Source organism: Podarcis vaucheri, assembly GCF_965113315.1.
Source record: "Podarcis vaucheri genome assembly, chromosome: Z".
In the NCBI taxonomy this organism is placed as follows: domain Eukaryota; kingdom Metazoa; phylum Chordata; class Lepidosauria; order Squamata; family Lacertidae; genus Podarcis; species Podarcis vaucheri.
In genome coordinates, this window is record NC_138758.1 from 38756438 (window position 1) to 38774919 (window position 18482).

Here is an 18482-nt window from a genome sequence, read left to right on the forward strand (position 1 = left end):
CCTTGGGATGGGGAAGAAACAGGCAATCCATTTTTATCTACCCCTTTACTGCTGATTCTTGGTCAGGCATTTTTCCTTCCATACCTTTTGATCCACATGTTTTTTTTCCAGACTCCAGACTGTTTCAGATTTGATTGCAGTTTATTACTACTTTAATTAATTATTTTATAAAATACAGCCTTTCATCCAAAGATCACATGATGGTTCAAGACATAAAAGTTTTTCGGGTCCCTTGGGGTTTGGACATTTGACAGAGGACTCTGTTACTGGACTCTTGGCACCTCCAAATCTTCCTGTGGGATATTTGTTGGCAAAGGGTTGCTCCAGCAGATTGTATTCATACATTGGTCATTGAAAGAAAGGAAGGAAAAAACAGAAGGACTATATGAGGACAACCCCAACCCCTAACCTGCTCACCATTTCTAGTTTGCTTGGACAGAGCATGAACCAATTACATATTGTGTATGATATCTCAACATTAGGTAAGAATGGGATGGCGTTCTCCTTGCTCAGGTCCTTGCTGTTTGCTCCAACTGAGTGCTAGAGAGCGGTTTTCGGGGGGAGTAGTGGGAAAAGAGGAAATATAGATATGCAACAAGAGTAAAGCAGCCCGAGAGCGCGGCTGCCATATGTCCGGATTTTCCCGTACACACACACACACACACACACACACACACGGGATACGAAAATACGTAGCAACCAGGGGGATGTTTTAGGAAAGGCAAAAAATGCTGTGCCCTGTCGCTACCTTTCCTCCTGAGACTCCTCCCTCCAGGCCAGATCTCCGCTGTGCCAGGAAGCCTGGCTCTCTGGGAACGCAGTGCCAGCTGGAGCTGCATCAGCCACGTAGGAGATGATGTTGTCCTGTTTGTTTGATAACTATACAATTGCATAGTTTGTGTGCAACACAAACACAATTGCAACGCAAAATGTGTGAAACACTGCAGTTTCAGTAAAAATAACATTTGTTTTAAATTACCTCAAGGCGATGCATCATCTTTGGATTTTGGTGCAGTGTTGTGGGATTTTATAGAGTATGTTATTAATAGTAATTGAAGTTAGCTGATTCCAAAAGTAAATAAGAATGTTTGCCTATCCTGAGAATATAAGATGATGTTGTCCTGTTTGTGGATAGAATACGGTATATCTTATTCAAGTCCTGTTGGCTGAATCTGTATTAGCAGGGAGGGGCAGATCCTATGTGAGAAAGCAGAGGGATGCTAAGAGATTGCAGTGACCAGCCTGCTGGCCCAATGCAATACACTGCAAAAGTATTTCTGGCCCACCCTATGTCCACATAGCGTTGTAGCTCAGCCACTTGCTTCCAGGTCATTCCCCAAGAGCCCCTGATTCTTCATCGTCCGCCATCGGTCCTTGATCGCCACAGGCGTCCGGTTCTTAAAGGGGAATGCCTTGCAGATGGCTTTCCACCTCCCTTCCCCAAACCTCTTCACACCTTCCTTAATCCACTGAGACTCCTCTGAAGTCCAGATCTAGAAAGAAGAGGGCACAGGCTCTCGTGAGCAACCATCAAGTGTTGCAAGACTTGCCCCCTGCCCCCATGACAGAAAGACAGATACCCCACCCTCTGGAGATGGCTCCATGGCTGTTGCTAACAGAGGATTACCGCTGACCTGGGCTGTAGCCCAGTGACTCAAAGCAGGCAAATATGTGGACCATATTTCGAGACATTAAACCCAATTTGATGGCACGCTCTCCACACTTAGTTCTTCTTCTGCAAAATGTGGGTAATAAAATTCAGCCACCTTACAGTGTGGTTCAAGAGGCTATCAAAGATTGCAGATATGACATGCTGAGATTGCCCAGGCTTCTTGGAAACATCTGGGTATCCAAGACTCTTGATCAGTGATGGCCAAACTTGGCCCTCCGGCTGTTTTGGGACTACAACTCCCATTATCCCTAGCTAACAGGACCAGTGGTCAGGGATGGTGGGAATTGTACTCCCAAAACAGCTGGAGGGCCAAGTTTGGCCCTCACTGCCCTTGATTAATTAACTAGGAGATGCCCCTTAGTCCAGGGGTTGAACACGCAGAACATCCCAGCTTCAAACCTGTGACATATCCAGGCAGAGCTGCAAAAGAGACACCTTGCCTGAAAGCCTGTAGCACAGACAATACTGAGCTAGACGGACCAGGATTCAGCATATGGCAGCTTCCTATGTTCCCATTAATGGGGCTTTCATCAGTTACTTCATTTGGGAGAGGCGGTCCTCATCAACTGGCCTCCATTTAGAGGGGTCTTATCAAGGCAGACCTATCTGTCCTCACTGGTGTGCTCAGCTCCAGACTGGGTATAGGCTTGGTTACCTTCTTTTTAGAACCCAAGCGGGAAGTGCTGCTGCTGCTGCTGCTGCTTTTTTCCTTCGATTCTGAAACATAAATTCATTTACAGGATGGATGGAACCACTCAGTATGCTGGTTATTGCTACTGGCTCAGTAATTGGGAGGTTTTACCACTACTGTCCCCTCATCAGAAATCCAGGGTAGTGGTCAATTTCTACCCAGCCCTTGGCAGCATGATGCATAGGCAGCCAACTACTGATGAAACTATGTTGGGGTTGCCAGACATGTCCTCTTTCATTACCGTATATACTCGAGTATAGGCCGACCCGCATATAAGCTGAGGCACCTAATTATAGCACAAAAAACTGGGAAAACTTATTGACTCAAGTATAAGCCGGTTCACCACACAAGAAACCTGGTGGTGGAGGCAGCGGTGGAAGAAGAACACTTTGCTTTGTAAGATGTTTACCAGGTTTTGAGAGTTTTGCCTTTAGCCAGCCTGTGCATAGCCTAAGCAAGCCTCCTGAAGGATTGCCTGCCATGCTGGCGATGTTTTCCCCCATGTCATTGTGATGTCACTGGGTAATGCAATGTGGGAAGCCATCCAAACTGCACAGGTGCTTTAATTAGAAGAGTGCATGGAGCCATGGTTGAGCACCCTGCAGAACAAGAAGCCAGTCTGAGGCAAAAGGCAATGATTTTGTCCGCACTGCTGCTGCTGCTGTGCACTTGGAGCAGGCAGTCCAAATATGTTACTTTTTTGAGCCAAGAGCTGTACCCCAAAACCCCTCTGCTTACTGTGTACAGGATACTAGCTGCTTCAGCAGGTTCCAAATCTATGGAGCAGACAATGGGAACTCAAAGCTTCTGGCATTCTGACATTCAGAGGAGAGCGTCAGCTGCTTGGCAGCTTTGCTCTTTTGAGAGTAGCTTTGCTATATTTCTGCAATAGCAGCCTTGGGGCAAAGAAACCTTGATCATGCCGAGCACCCAAAAGCAGGCAAGCAGATTCAAACAGTTGCTGCTTACCCAGGTGTCGGGGGTCTTGGGGGGTCTCGGGCTGGTCCCGGTCCCTATGAACCTCTTCACCACCTGGGAGATCCTCTTCTTCATTCTGATCTGAACAAATTAGTCTCCTCTTAGCTAATCTGAATGGAACAGAGAAACACAAGTGAAGAAAGACTTACCCCACAAGGAGATGGGACAGGACTGAGCTGCATCAGTTAATGTCACACATAACCAAAATTATGGAGATGCTGAGTTTAAGTATCAGACAAGGAGGGAGGTTAATTTGTCACAGCAAACACACTACTGCAGAGACCTATGACAGTTTAAATAGGAGCAAATAGCTGGTGGCAGAAACCTAAACCCTTATCCTTGAAACTGACGGAAGGAGGGAGGGAGGGGGGAGAGAAATAACAATGTCTACCTTTTGTCTGGCAACTGAAGCTAACATTCCAGGCATCTGACAAAGCAGAGTCTGGCACAGGTGTTTCTGCCACAATAAATTTGTTTAGCAGTCTTTAATGGGGCCAGAAACCGTATAGCCAATTCTGCTGTCTTTGCAATCTGAGTAATAAAGATTAAGACAAGGTATGTGAACCTGATTCTCTCGCCACCTGATTCTACTAGCTGGGGGAGAAGATGCACAACAATGCAACCCTACCACTGCAAACCACCTTTGTCTTCCTTGGAGCTTCTGGGCTGAGGTCTAAGGCCTTCGAATGGATTCCTTGCAAAGGGGAAAGTGGCACCAAATGCTTCATGCTGTGCCAGCTCCCCAGCAGACCTCACAGCAGTCTTGGACTCTTACCTGGGAGTTTGGAAGGTGTCATCAGGCTGGGTGGGTATTTGGGGCTGTGCTGTCTGGACATCCAAAGTTGCCGCAGGCCTCTTGGATGAAACTTGGCAGGAAGTTGGGGGGTTCCCGCTCTCTGACCCCATAAGCAGTGTGCTTATGGACACTGAGCATTCACTAGGGTGTGGCCTGGAGGCAGAATGGTTCTCCTCCTCCCTTTGGCCCTTGGCTGCGTGGAAATCAGAAGCCAAACATGGATGCGAGCCCATCCTCTTAGGCGAGCATCTGCAAAATAAAGAAACATCAGCAGGTTGCTCCACAAGTTTGGCCAGTTTATGTTGTTGACCTCACCCCAAAGACCTTGTTCCCCTGGCAGGAGGTGCAATTTGAGTTTGAGTGCTGAGAGCCAGAGGTTGTATGGCAAAACAGCTGCCCGGAATGGCAAAGGAGTCAAAACTGGGAGAGGGCATAGGCTGCTAACCTGTCCGTGTCACTGGAAGCTGCTGAGACAGTGGCATCAGCAACTATAGCAGGCTCTGCAGCTCCACTGGTTTCTTCTTCTGGCTTTGAAGCTGCCTGGCACTCATCAACCACTTTAGCAACTTCCAAAACAGCTCCCTTTGCCTCCATCAAAAGCCTTGCAACTGTCTCACGGCCTCCCTCCAGAGACTTTGGTTGTTCTTCTGCTGTATTGCTAAGCCCTCCCTCAGGCCTGGGCTCTTCCAAAGTCTCATCAGATCTTCCCACAGATTCAGGCTTATCTGCTGCTGCCAACTCTGAAGTTTCTTTCACCATTTCCTCCTTGTTGGCCATTTCCAAAGGACTGAGCCCGGTCTCTATCTGATCGTCCAAATCCTTTTTGGCCATCTTAAACAGAGAGTGTGAACACAGTTACTAGACAACACTTCTCTACTTTCTTTTTCTTTTTCTACATCTATACAGCAGCCATGCCCAAGCTGGTGCCCTGAAGATGCTTTACCTACAACTCCCCTAAGTCCCAGTCACCACAGCCTCTGTTGGGTATTGCTAGTCCAAAACATTGTCAGGTTACAAGCTTGATATATGTCAAATGTGACATTGCAGCCCTGTTCTGTTCTGCAGTGGGGCACTTGGCTCTTCACAAAAATATTTCCCAAGCACATAATAGTTTGTCCAGGGAGAAGGCTTCTGTCTTAAGCCTCCGGTGTTGAATGTGCTTTTTTGATCACAGTGGTTAGACGGCAAGAGCTCTGCTGTGGCAATGTGGGTGATATTCAAGTGCTCCAGCAACACACGGGAACGTCGGAAGAAAAAAAGGCTGGCTCACATATCACCACACATTGAGTGACGGTGGCTCTCCAGGGTTCCAAGCAGGGGACATTCCCAGTCCTAGCTAGAGATGTCAGGGATTGAACTTGGGACCCTCTGCATTCAAAGCAGATGCTCGGCTACGGAGCTATGGTCCTACCACTACTACAACAATCAAACAACACCCCATACCCTTGCTTACCTCTAAAAGAAAGGGCTCAGGGACACTCCAGCAGCTTTCTAAAGACAGAAGTATTCTCTGCTGGAAAACTTTGTAGGAAAAGTTCCGGATGGCTGTGTGACTTAAGTTTTTTCTTTGGATGATTCTCTGCAACATTGACCTCATTTTCTAAGAAAAGGGAAATGTTTTTCAGAACTTGCAAGCAAATTGCAGTGCAGGGCAGAGAGTATTTAAGAACTGAATAGGAGAATTTGAGAAGGACAAACCATGACTCTGCTTTGTAGTGAAATGACCCTACAAGAGGCACATTTCAACAACAACAATTGCAACATGAACTACTCATACCTGCTGAAAGCTCACCTTTGAACTTGGGTCCTTTGTCATGTGCTTATTCAAGATCATTCTGGCTTGTGCATATTTTTTGTTTTTAATGCAGGTTATGACAGCCTGAAGAAGAAAGACAAAATAATGGTTTGCAAGGAAGATTTTGGGGAAATGTTCCTAATCTAAGAAGATACTGTTTGGGAGCAACCCCCCGGCAGTTTTCTAGATCTGCTTTACATTTTCAACTCAGTGGGTTTTCATTGTGTAATATTAGATCACTTATTCAAGAAAACTATTTTTAAATTCAAGTAAGGCAAGCTACTTAAATATCTGTAGGCTAACAACATTGGAATAATGGATGCCTTAGGAGATTCAGTCAAGAAGCCAATTTTTCCTGGATTACCCTGGATTTCCTGAAGAAGGAAAACATGCTGAGTTCCAATAAACCCAGGCACCTTTGAGCATACGTTTCTCTCTCATTTCATCCCACCATATAGGAATCTTGCCTCCTTGCTTCTACTAACTTTTGTGAACTTATTTAAAAGCTTAATTTAAGCATGGAGAAAAATAGGCAAGAGTTAATCCTGGCATTGAATTAGAACCTTAATTAAACCCTTTCTGAAATATACTGCATTTTGAAACTTAAAGGCAGCTGTCCTCTTACTTTCTAACTAGGCTGAGAAACAGTAATCAGTGACTACAGAAGAGGAAATGCTAACACTTACCGCTTCCTTTATTTTTTTTTCTTATTTCTTCTACTATGTCACTGTTTAAGTCCAGTTCATCCTTCATCTTATCCAAAATAACAAGGGCATCTTCAAGAGGCATTAACTTGGTCTCGGGATCAATGGTCCAATCTTCATCAATCTTAGACAGAAACTGCACAATCTGCAGCTGAATGCCAATACATTTCTCTTGCGCTAGGGGCCGTGCAAGCACAGCTGGAGAAGAACAAGACAGTCCAAACAGTCACTGAGCAAAATCAGATAGTTCAGCAAATCAGGTGTAATGAGGCTTGGGCCAGGGCACCAAAGCCCTGTCCCATACATTATACCCCTGACCATATACAGACAGCCAGCTTCATCCCAACATGCCCTTTGGCCCAGGAGTCACTTCGTATTTGCGTGCTTTTTGCGTGTAATCTACAATATCCTTAGTATGCATATATACACAAACACATGGCTTTTTAGTGTCTTAATCTTTGTGGTCAGATATTTTTCTGGGGCTCCTGTTTTGTAGGGCAGAAATGCAGTATGTACAGATTTTATTTACAGACATACAGAAATAATTACTGTAAGAAAATGAGTGGTAAAGTAGTTGAGCTTCTTAAAACTATACTCCAAAGGTGCTAGGCCATTCCTAGCGGTTGGCTTCTGGAAACCATCACACTCAACTACGGGCCATACCCAAAACTCATTAAACTCATTCTCTTAATATACGCATCAACAATCTCCAATTTGAAATAGATTTCAAGAGGCCGCTGAAGTTTTCAGGTACAGTGGTACCTCGGTTTAAGAACAGTCCTGTTTAAGAACGATTTGGTTTACGAACTCCACAAAACCGGAAATAGTGTCCCAGTTTGAGAACTTTACCTCAGTCTACGAACGGAATACGAACGGTGGAAGGGCACCGGGGGCAGAAGGTCTCATTAGGGAAGATGCACCTCGGTTTAAGAACAATTTCGGTTTAAGAACGGACTTCCAGAACGGATTAAGTTCATAAATCGAGGTACCACTGTACTTAGGAGGCTAAGGGGGGGGATCCTAACCCTTCTCGTGACCATCTGTGATGGGCTTTGGGAGGCATTCATTTAAGGGGGCATGTATCCTAACCATCTTGCTGAGAATCACAACTGGCTATTTGCAGACCTTCCTTTTGGCTTCAGTGCAGTTGGTTAGTTGTACGTTGTGCCTTTTCTTTTAAAATCGGTTCCCTTAATTTCTAAAGGCAAATGACAAACATTCCAGGGATATAGATTGTATTATATTTTAAGTTGCTTTAGGTTCACTTTTTCTTAAATGAAAACACCTAAGGACTATTAAATGTGATATATAAATGTAAATACGTAATAGTGACATAAGTGGAACGGGGGCTATTAGGCTATATATTTTCATGTTTGATGTTTTAGTATGTTCTGATATACTGTAGGCTGTGAGCCGTCCAGAGCGGCTGAGGAAACCCAGCCACGTGGGCGGGGTATAAATGGTAAAATTATTATTATCATTATTAGTTATTTACATTCACGTTCCCCAGCAGGAGGTACAGTGGTACCTCGGGTTACAGACGCTTCAGGTTACAGACTCTGCTAACCCAGAAATAGTGCTTCAGGTTAAGAACTTTGCTTCAGGATGAGAACAGAAATTGTGCTCCGTTGGCGCAGCAGGAGCAGGAGGCCCCATTAGCTCAAGTGATGCTTCAGGTTAAGAACAGTTTCAGGTTCAGAACGGACCTCCGGAACGAATTAAGTCCCCGAGGTACCACTGTCCCTTGAGAATTATTGAACCCAGCGCCAATCTTCCCCAAATGCCCCTTTCGTAAAACTAGCTGCTCTCCCCACAAGATACGACGTCCCGCAGCTGGCGAAAGTCCCGGCTGCGGCCGGCCCGGAAAGCCTGGAGGGCCTGGTGGACGTAGAAGGGGACCGTTCAGCGGTTCACCGCCTCCTTGAGGGCCTTTTCGTGAGCCTCCGCGGCTCCTTCGGACGCTCCGCAGCCACCCTCCTCCATCTTCCCTCCTACCGTGCGCCGACACGCCGGGAAGGGGGCGTAGCGCAAGTTGCGCCCTTTAAGGATTCCTGCCCCTGACGTGGTCGGTGGGCGAGGCAGGAGGGCGTCGGGGGGACTGCCGAGAGCATCGCTGGCTCAGAGCCCGGGGCCCTGGAGTCTCAGCGGCGTCCCGGTCCCAGCGGGGCTCTTGGCTCGCTCCTCTGCCTGGAGGCCCACAAAGCGCAGAGGGTGGAAGGGAAGGCGATGGGCAGCGCGCAGCGCTGCTTGCCCAGGGAAATCCTGCACGTGGTGATTTGAGCCCTTAAAGGAAGCGAATTCCTTCCTCCATCTCCAGGTCTTCCAACAGTTCGTCCTGTACTGAGAATCATCTTCCCTGCCTCTTCCAGTGGGTCTACAGAAACGACACACCCTGGAGATTTGCTTTGTGTGGTTTGTTATACTGCCCTTTCTCTTCCTGGGAGTCTGGAGTGGAGTTTCAAGACAGCCCTGGGAAGTAGGCTAGGGCAAGGCTTGCCTGAGGCTACCCAAGAAAGGTTGCCCTCCCCTCCACATGGATTTTCCAAATACTCTTTCCTCCTCTGGAGGAGCAAATCCTGCATTTCATTGATGATCCTTGAGGAACCCTTGCAACTCTACAAGTCTATTAAATCAAGGGGGCAGCCGGGCAGGTTCCCACAGACATCAGGCAGAGAAATCAGACTTGGGGAGGATAGAGGACGGAGCATAGCTGTCAACTTTCAGATTTGGAAATAAGGGATCAGCAGCCTCACCTGTCCCGGGGACAGTCTACGGAATATCTAACAATCCGGGTTAGCAGCGGGAAGCAGCGCTGAAATAAGGGAATTTCCCGCAAAAAGGGAAGGTTGACAGCTATGCGGATAGAGCACGAGGGCACTGGCTAAGGAAGGGGATGCGGGGCGCCCCCGGTGTCATCCCTGAGGTGGGGGTGACATCGCCGCCGCGCCCTCCCCCGGGACACTCGCCGCGAGTGGCACCGCCCCCGTGGGACTGTCGCGGCAGGCGGTGCCGCCCCCGTGCTCGCCACTCCGCCCCTCTGGGAGGATCGCCCCACCCCCGGGTGCCAGCTCCGCCTCTGGGTACCAGCTCTGGGTACCAGTTCCGCCTCTGCACTCATATATCCCCAGTGGAACCACACCTCCATGCTCCTGATATTTAGTTGCAGGTAGATATTTAGTTGATATTTAGTTGCCGTGTAGGTCTGTCGTAGTCGAAAGAAAATAAAAAAACCCTTCCAGTAGCGCCTTGGGACCAACTAAGTTTGTTATTGGTATGAGCCTTAGCGTGCATGCACACGTCTTCAGGTACACTCAATACAGTGGTACCTCGGGTTACAGACGCTTCAGGTTACAGGCTCCGCTAACCCAGAAATAGTACCTCGGGTTAAGAACGTTGCTTCAGGATGAGAACAGAAGTCGTGCGGTGGTGGCGCGGCGGCAGCGGGAGGCCCCATTAGCTAAAGTGGTGCTTCATATTAAGACAGTTACAGGTTAAGAACGGACCTCTGGATCGAATTAAGTTCTTAACCCGAGGTACCACTGTATTTAGATAACATTATTTATAATATTTAGATAACGTTAGGTTAGGAACAACTTTTACAAGGGGTAGAAACATTACAGAGAGGTGTTCCTTGGCTGACCAAGACGGAATACTGTTAATCCTTGGGATGGGGAGGAAACAGGCAATCCATTTTTATCTACCCCTTTACTGCTGATTCTTGGTCAGGCATTTTTCCTTCCATACCTTTTGATCCATATGTTTTTTTCCAGACTCCAGACTGTTTCAGATTTGATTGCAGTTTATTACTACTTTAATTAATTATTTTTTAAAATACAGCCTTTCATCCAAAGATCACATGATGGTTCAAGACATAAAAGTTTTTCGGGTCCCTTGGGGTTTGGACATTTGACAGAGGACTCTGTTACTGGACTCTTGGCACCTCCAAATCTTCCTGTGGGATATTTGTTGGCAAAGGGTTGCTCCAGCAGATTGTATTCATACATTGGTCATTGAAAGAAAGGAAGGAAAAAACAGAAGGACTATATGAGGACAACCCCAACCCCTAACCTGCTCACCATTTCTAGTTTGCTTGGACAGAGCATGAACCAATTACATATTGTGTATGATATCTCAACATTAGGTAAGAATGGGATGGCGTTCTCCTTGCTCAGGTCCTCGCTGTTTGCTCCAACTGAGTGCTAGAGAGCGGTTTTCGGGGGGAGTAGTGGGAAAAGAGGAAATACAGATATGCAACAAGAGTAAAGCAGCCCGAGAGCGCGGCTGCCATATGTCCGGATTTTCCCGTACACACACACACACACACACACACACACACACACACACACACACACACACGGGATACGAAAATACGTAGCAACCAGGGGGATGTTTTAGGAAAGGCAAAAAATGCTGTGCCCTGCCGCTACCTTTCCTCCCGAGACTCCTCCCTCCCGGCCAGATCTCCGCTGTGCCAGGAAGCCTGGCTCTCTGGGAACGCAGTGCCAGCTGGGGCTGCGTCAACGTCGTAGGATCCCTTAGGCAGCCTTGTCAAAACCAGGCAGGCTTTGGGAAGGTGGCGCGGCGGCGCCACCTTCCTAGTCTCCTAGTCCACAGGCAAAGGTGTTTACACAAAAGGGGCAAGGCTTGGGTGGCTTAAGGTGTTTCTGGGCATTGTGCAAAAAATACATAAGTATCTCTTACATAAGTATGCTAACTCATGAAAGAGAGAGAGAGAGAGAGAATGAGCCCTATTCCAGGACTACTGTCGTGGGTTTATTTTGGCGTTTCTGCTAAAAAATGCTTAACAACTTTCGTGGTGTCCTGGTTTTTACCTTTCGGAATATAGCAACCCTGTCCAAGAGCTACAAACCAAGGAGGCCCAACATAATGGTATCAAAATACATTCAACAGAGTACAGATCTAGATCTGTGTTAATTATTTGTTGGGAAATCTGGAGACTTACACATAGTGGGGCTTATGTTAATTCAGACTAGAGGGATACCTGCGGATTGGCCAGCATCTACTGATGTATTGGTAGAGTTCGTACTCCTGATGTAAATGAATCAAGAGGGATTGATGGTTCTACAATAAAAGAAGTCATTTCACTGCCTGGACATCTGGAATGAAGACTCGAAGAGACAGGGCTTTAGAAAAAAAGAAAAAAGGTAAAGGAGCCATGACAGTTAAGTGCAGTTGCAGACAACTCTGGGATTGCGGCGTTCATCTCGCTTTACAGGCCGAGGGAGCCAGTTCTATTTATTCCATTGTTATTTGACTATCTGCAACAGTTGCGAACTATTATTTTATTAAACATAATAATTTTTAAATGATTTCCAAAATGTATAAACAAAACAGTAAGTTTTCCTCATTCTCCATCCTCCCACCCCTGAACAGAAGACTTACCATATACCGTATATATAAGATTTTGCCATCCGTCCATGTGTGTGGTCGGTGGCTGCCTGTCATCAGGATGTTCATTTGAATATTTTATGATGAGATACCAAATAAAATGTCTGCATCAGCTGTATTGTTCAATGCATGTACCCTCTTCATTAGTTTTTCAGTTAGGGTAATTGTTCTTACATTCTCTCTCCATGGTGTGATATGCAGATGTTTCTTCCAATTCTGTGCTATAAGTAATAGTGTTGCCACCAGAAGGAAAATGATGATCCTTATATAACAAAGCAAGTTGGTCTTCCTTAAAAATTGTTAATAACCCAGATAGACTGAAATTGGAGAGTTTTGAGAAACTAAAAAACAAAGTGCGAAATTGGCTTCACTACTATCAGATAATGGAAGCATATAATTTGGACAAGAAAATTGGTTTCCAGGTGGAAAAATCAAAATTAGAAACAGAACTGTTAGAACCCAAAACTAAGATTTTGTCAAAGATGTATAACTTGCTGTTGAAATGGAATACTCAGGATGAAACGGTGAAATCTGCTATGATTAAATGGGCACAAGATGTTGGACATAACATAATGATGGCTGACTGGGAACAGTTATGGACCACAGGTATAAGGTTAACAGCATGCAATGCCTTAAGAGAGAATATTATGAAAATGGTATACAGGTGGTACATGACCCCAGTCAAGCTTGCAAGAATCTATCATTTGCCCGATAATAAATGTTAGAAATGTAAAGAAACTGAAGGTACATTCTTTCACCTTTGGTGGACGTGCCCAAGGATTAAGGCTTTCTGGGAGATGATATATAATGAATTGAAAAAGGTATTTAAATATACCTTCTTGAAGAAACCAGAGGCCTTTCTCCTGGTCATAGTCGGCCAATTGGTGCCAAAGAAGGACAGAACTTTTTTTATGTATGCTACAACAGCAGCAAGAATACTCATTGCAAAGTATTGGAAGACACAAGATCTACCCACTCTGGAAGAATGGCAGATGAAGGTGATGGACTATATGGAACTGGCGGAAATGACTGGCAGAATCCGAGACCAGGGAGAAGAGTCGGTGGAAGAAGATTGGAAGAAATTTAAAGACTATCTACAGAAATATTGTAAAATTGATGAATGTTAGAATGATGTTGGATAGAAATTAAGCGGTTTTCAGCTGTAATATTATAAGGGAATATGAAAAATGGATTATTTAGGTAAAAATTTAATGTCATAATATTTTAAAATTAAAGACCAGTATAAACAAAGAGGGTAGGGATTTGCTGAACCAACAAACCGAATTGGAATACAAAAAAGGGAGGCGTGAGGAGGTCCGGGAAACAAGCTAATGAAAAATAAGTAAAGGAAAGATGGAGTTGATTTTAACCATTTTTTATTTTTTATTTTTTTCTTTCTTTTTTATTTTTATTTTGTAATACTTTGAAAATCTTAATAAATATCTTATAAAAAAAATTGTTAATAACCCAAACTTTGATTACACAGCACTTTCTGATTTCTAATATTGCTTCAGTGAATAGGTAAAGGGACCCCTGACCATTAGGTCCAGTCGTGGCTAACTCTGGGGTTGTGGCACTCATCTCACTTTATTGGCCGAGGGAGCCGGCGTACAGCTTCTGGGTCATGTGGCCAGCATGACTAAGCCGCTTGTGGCGAACCAGAGCAGCGCACGGAAACGCCGTTTACCTTCCCGCCGGAGTGGTACCTATTTATTAACTTGCACTTTGACGTGCTTTCAAACTGCTAGGTTGGCAGGAGGCTTCAGTGAATATTCCTCCCCATAATGTCCACCTTATAGGGAATGTAGTACCAGTTGCTCTGCATCTCTCCAGTATGCTGGCAAATATGTTTTGTCTATGTAAATGTCTTAAGGGTGTTTAGATGCCATCTGTGAATTAACTTGACTGAGTTTTCTTTAAGCCTTTTTCTTTCCATTTCACAGTTAGATTTCTTTCTATCTTTTAAATAATGTTTTCATTTATTTTTCATGGTACAGAAGATACATTTTGAGAAAACAATTTCCAACAGTAAACAACAAATAACTTGTCCTGATAAAATTACAGACTTTCGTCATGCTATGTAATAAAGTTGCATTTGATTGCTCCGAAAAAACCATGCCACATTTTCCCATGAGTGTTGGGTGGATTCCTGCCACAGTCAGAACAATTTATGTGTTCAATAAACATTTGCCCTATGTTATGAAAGGAATAGGGATTGTGTTTGCCACTTGGCCCTGACATGTTGTTTCTCTGCCAATGTGACTGAAGGAGCGTTTCCACCCCCATCATTCATCCCGGACACTGAGGTCCTCCTAGGGTATTCTGGCGGTTTCCTCAAAGTGAGGAAGTTTTTTTATTTGATGATTTATTATGGTTTTATCTCCTCCTCCTCCTCCTCCTCCTCCTCCTCCTCCTCCTCCTCCTTCTTCTTCTTCTTCTTCTTCTTCTTCTTCTTCTTCTTCTTCTTCACCATACTCTGGTACACCAAGAATCGGTGTTCATCCCAACACCAGTTTTCCAACATCTGGCTATCTCCATATAGCAAGCTGTCAATAGAATGGCTAATTACGGTGGTACCTCGGGTTACATACGCTTCAAGTTACAGATGCTTCAGGTTACAGACTCCGCTAGCCCAGAAATAGTACCTTGGTTTAAGAACTTTGCTTCAGGATGAGAACAGAAATTGCATGGCGGTGGTATGGCGGCAGCAGGAGGCCCCATTAGCTAAAGTGGTGCTTCAGGTTAAGAACAGTTTCAGGTTAAGAACGGTCCTCCAGAATGAATTAAGTTCTTCACCTGAGGTACCACTGTATTAGGGTAGTCTTGAGCGGGTGGGATCATAAGCCCAAGTAGTGCTAGTGCAGGAGACATTTCAATTGTTTTGTTATATATAATTCCACCCTCATTTGGGCCAGGACATGCCATATTTACACCAGCTTTACAATTTCCCTCGCAAGATTCAACGTCTTACTATCTGCAGTTTTGCAAGGTAGACTTTAGAAAATCCCCTACTCTGAAAGATACAGTACTGCCCTTTCGGCACAAAACAGGTCGAATCCATCACACACGTTTTGTTTTATTTCCCATTCTATGCAAAAATATATGATAAGTATTTGGCCCCCTTATTGAAGGAGGGGATTTATTGCACTGATTCTTCCAGGGTGTCGTATCTGCTGAACAATTGTAGATTGTGGGTAATGTGGAAATATTTTTGAGTGATGCTATGAATCTCACGATGTCGGGACAGGTTTGTCCTAAACTATCTTCTACTATGTTTCGTTAACTGTGTTGTGTTCTGATCCATGTATATGATGCACTTTTTCTATGCCAATAAAGGAGATTGGTTGATTTGTTTTGTTATATAACAAGCTATTTCTTTGAAGACACAACTCTGAAAAGGTTTGGTGATGTCACAAAACCACCACATATGGAAATATGTGGCTTTGACTGTGCAACCCCTCCGAAAATTAGGATCAGCTTCCTTAAATATTCCGGATAGCATGACCAGTGTATAGTGCCACCTAAGCAGAAGTTTTAATGAGGATTCCCTAATTTATGCAGAAACTGATTTCAATGGTCTCCTGGACCACAAAGTCATCCCACAATGATATGATTTTTATACCGGATCTGAAATTTCTATATTTGCCCTTTGGTCTGTGAATCAAATGGATTAGTTGAAAGGCATTGTAATAAGTTTGGAGGTGTGAGATTTAAACTCATCATTTTGAACACTTCCATAAATAATTTCGGAGCCTAGTACAGTAGTGTGTCCTCCCCCTCGTGTTGTGTTTTGTTTTGTTAGTTGAGGTGTATGCAATATTTATTCAGAATGAATACAATTATAAGGTGGGGGAGGAGGGGTGGAGAGATAGATTGGGAGGGGGAAAGAAGAAGGTAGTAAACTTTAATTCATTTACATAGTGTATGTGTGAGGTTTTCTATGTCAGCTCTGGCAGGGTCCTAGAGCCGTTCACTCCTCCCCAAAGATGGGCAATAACTTTATAGACTTCCGGCTTTGGAAAGGTGGCGCATGGCTCTGTGCCACCCTCCAACAGCCACACAAAATGGACGCACTTTGTAATCTTTCCTAAAATGGCGGGATATGTTAGACCAATATTTTTGGTGCCCCCAAGTGGATCTTCTAAATTTTGCAGCACCTCAGATCTTGAATAACTGCTATAGCATAGCACTATGTAAAAGTACCTCCAGAGGAATATACCTACAACGAATGCAGGTCCTACGTGTAACAGGTCCTGTTTGCAATGCATTATATCATATATGAGGTTCTGCTACTTGAAAAGGCAGGAAGATTGAGAGACTAAAATGAGCATCCTACATAAATGGAGGTCAGAAAGGAAAGGGGCTGCAATGAGGGCTGGGCGATGTCTGCTTTTCAACATTGTGATATGTCACCAGCTAAACATTGCGATATATTGATATAACAGCATGTCTGAAATAAGGATGGAAACAGTGCATTCTTTCTGGAAAAATAGGTGGGGGAACTCACCACCAAGTTTGTCTATTGCAGTGCCACCACGCAGCACCCTCAGTGGCTAAATGTAAGATGGGAATAATAAAGGCAAGTGGACAATGATCTGGATTGGAAATGGCCACATCTTTTTTTATTACAGATACAGGTGGATTTTTGGATCAGGCATTGGGTGTATATCCATTCCAACCCCACCCTGCCTGACAAAAAAAAATATTGAATTTAAAAAAGGCAGCAAAACTGAATTTCCTCACGTTCTTACTCAAAACCCCTGGATAGAGCTATATAGAGGCAAACAGGGAAGCAGGTGCAGTTCGACAAGGTCCGTGGCTCAAAAGCATATCAGGGCAAGTAGATAAATATATGGAGGCGAACCCCATAGTCAATAATGACAGGACATAACCATCCAGGGGTCCTTTGCCTTTACCTTTTACCTACTACTTGGGGGTGTAAAACTTACAAATTATTTACCCTTAAAATATTGTTACAACTGTTATTTTATCGTACAGATAATTTTTTTAATAGTACCTTTTCCCTAAGGGGAAAAAAAAGCTGTGAAAGTAATTACTGGCATAGATACCAAAGGTAAGGTAAAAGAATGTTCCATAAAAGACAGGAGGGAAACACAGAAATACAAGCAAACACCCCACTGGCACTGATCTGGCTCTAGGAAGGAAACTGCAGGGCTCTGGCAGTGTCCTTGAACAGCTCCCTCCTCCGCAATGCTGTGCAAACAAGTACTAGACTTCTACTTTGGGAAGGCAGTGACAGCATGTCTGAAATAAGGATAGAACCAAAGCATTTTTGGGGGGAGGGGGAAACTGGGGAAACTTGTCTTTTTGTATATTTATTGCAGACTCAGTTGCATTGGCACCCCCAGCACCCATGTATAAATGAAGATGTGATTAATAAATTCAACCAAACGATCTGGATTGGAAATGGCTACAACATTATTGATTACAGATACAGGTGGATGTTTGGCTCAGGTGTTGGGAGTATATCCATTACAGCCCCCCCCCCCAGCAATATATATATATATATATATATGCAGGTTTTGGTGTCTTCGGGTGTCTTCCCGTGTAAGAGTCGGGGTGTCTGGGCGACGTTTCGACGAGGTCTCACTCGTCATCTTCAGGCTGGTGCTTTCGGCTTCTTGTTACTGGAACAGAGCAGAATCTGGTGTTCTGTTCCAGTAACAAGAAGCCGAAAGCACCAGCCTGAAGATGACGAGTGAGACCTCGTCGAAACGTCGCCCAGACACCCCGACTCTTACACGGGAAGACACCCGAAGACACCAAAACCTGCATTCCTGTATCCGTGAAAATCTACGAAAGCATATATATATATATATATATATATATATATATATATATATATATATATATATTAAAAGGTAGGGGAGCTAAGCTGTTTCCCGAGTTCTTGATGAAAATGATGTAGAGTTCAACAGAGTGCTGTGCTAGCATCTGCTGCTGCTTAAGAATCTAAGACTTCTACATTTTTACTTACCCTTATGATTTTCTTACAACTGTTATTTTTGAGTTTAATAGAGTTTATTAGTATTAGTAACACAGATATCAAATGTAAGGTGAGAGAATGCTCCCTAACAGACAGGAGGAAGACACAGAGACATACACACACAGAGGGGCAGAGTGGAGGAAAGAGCACAAAGTTTATTTTCTTTTAATAACCCCAGTTTATAACCAGGGGTTACAAATACCACTCTCCATTCATTTATTCCCCCCCCACTTGCAAAGTTGCAATCTCATAAGGTTTAGTTGTGTCAGGGGCTCTGGCAGCACCCCAGAACCCTTGTGCCACGCTTCAAAAGGCAGACAATATGGATCTTCTCAATTTTGTGCCACCTTGGCTGAGCAACCTGAGCAGCGCTCTGGTTCTGGGTAGGGAAGTCCAAGGCTCTGGCAGTGTCCTAGAGCCCTTCTGTCCT

The 18482-nt window shown here is 44.5% G+C and overlaps 1 protein-coding gene across 1 annotated transcript; it reads right to left on the reverse strand.

The window, feature by feature from the left end:
• Positions 1-979: 979 nt before the first annotated feature.
• Positions 980-9408, reverse strand: LOC309523887 (telomeric repeat-binding factor 2-like). The gene is made up of 8 exons (XM_082208112.1): positions 9390-9408; positions 5930-6016; positions 5591-5737; positions 4583-4968; positions 4117-4386; positions 3333-3451; positions 2328-2389; positions 980-1493 (listed from the first exon to the last, which is right to left on the reverse strand). Exons 2-8 carry the CDS (start codon positions 5969-5971, stop codon positions 1311-1313), a joined length of 1209 nt encoding a protein of 402 aa, XP_082064238.1. The 5' UTR covers positions 5972-6016; positions 9390-9408; the 3' UTR covers positions 980-1310.
• Positions 9409-18482: the final 9074 nt, after the last annotated feature.

What these genes read in the sequence shown, in the direction of transcription:
- LOC309523887 (XM_082208112.1), bottom strand. Translation starts at nt 5,971, where the DNA reads ATGATCTTGAATAAGCACATGACAAAGGACCCAAGTTCAAAG. An exon ending in CAAAGGACCCAAGTTCAAAG is followed by an intron (nt 5,738 to 5,929) that starts GTGAGCTTTCAG and finishes CCCTTTTCTTAG; the next exon opens with AAAATGAGGTCAATGTTGCA. An exon ending in GCTTGGGTTCTAAAAAGAAG is followed by an intron (nt 1,494 to 2,327) that starts GTAACCAAGCCT and finishes TCTTCTTTCTAG; the next exon opens with ATCTGGACTTCAGAGGAGTC.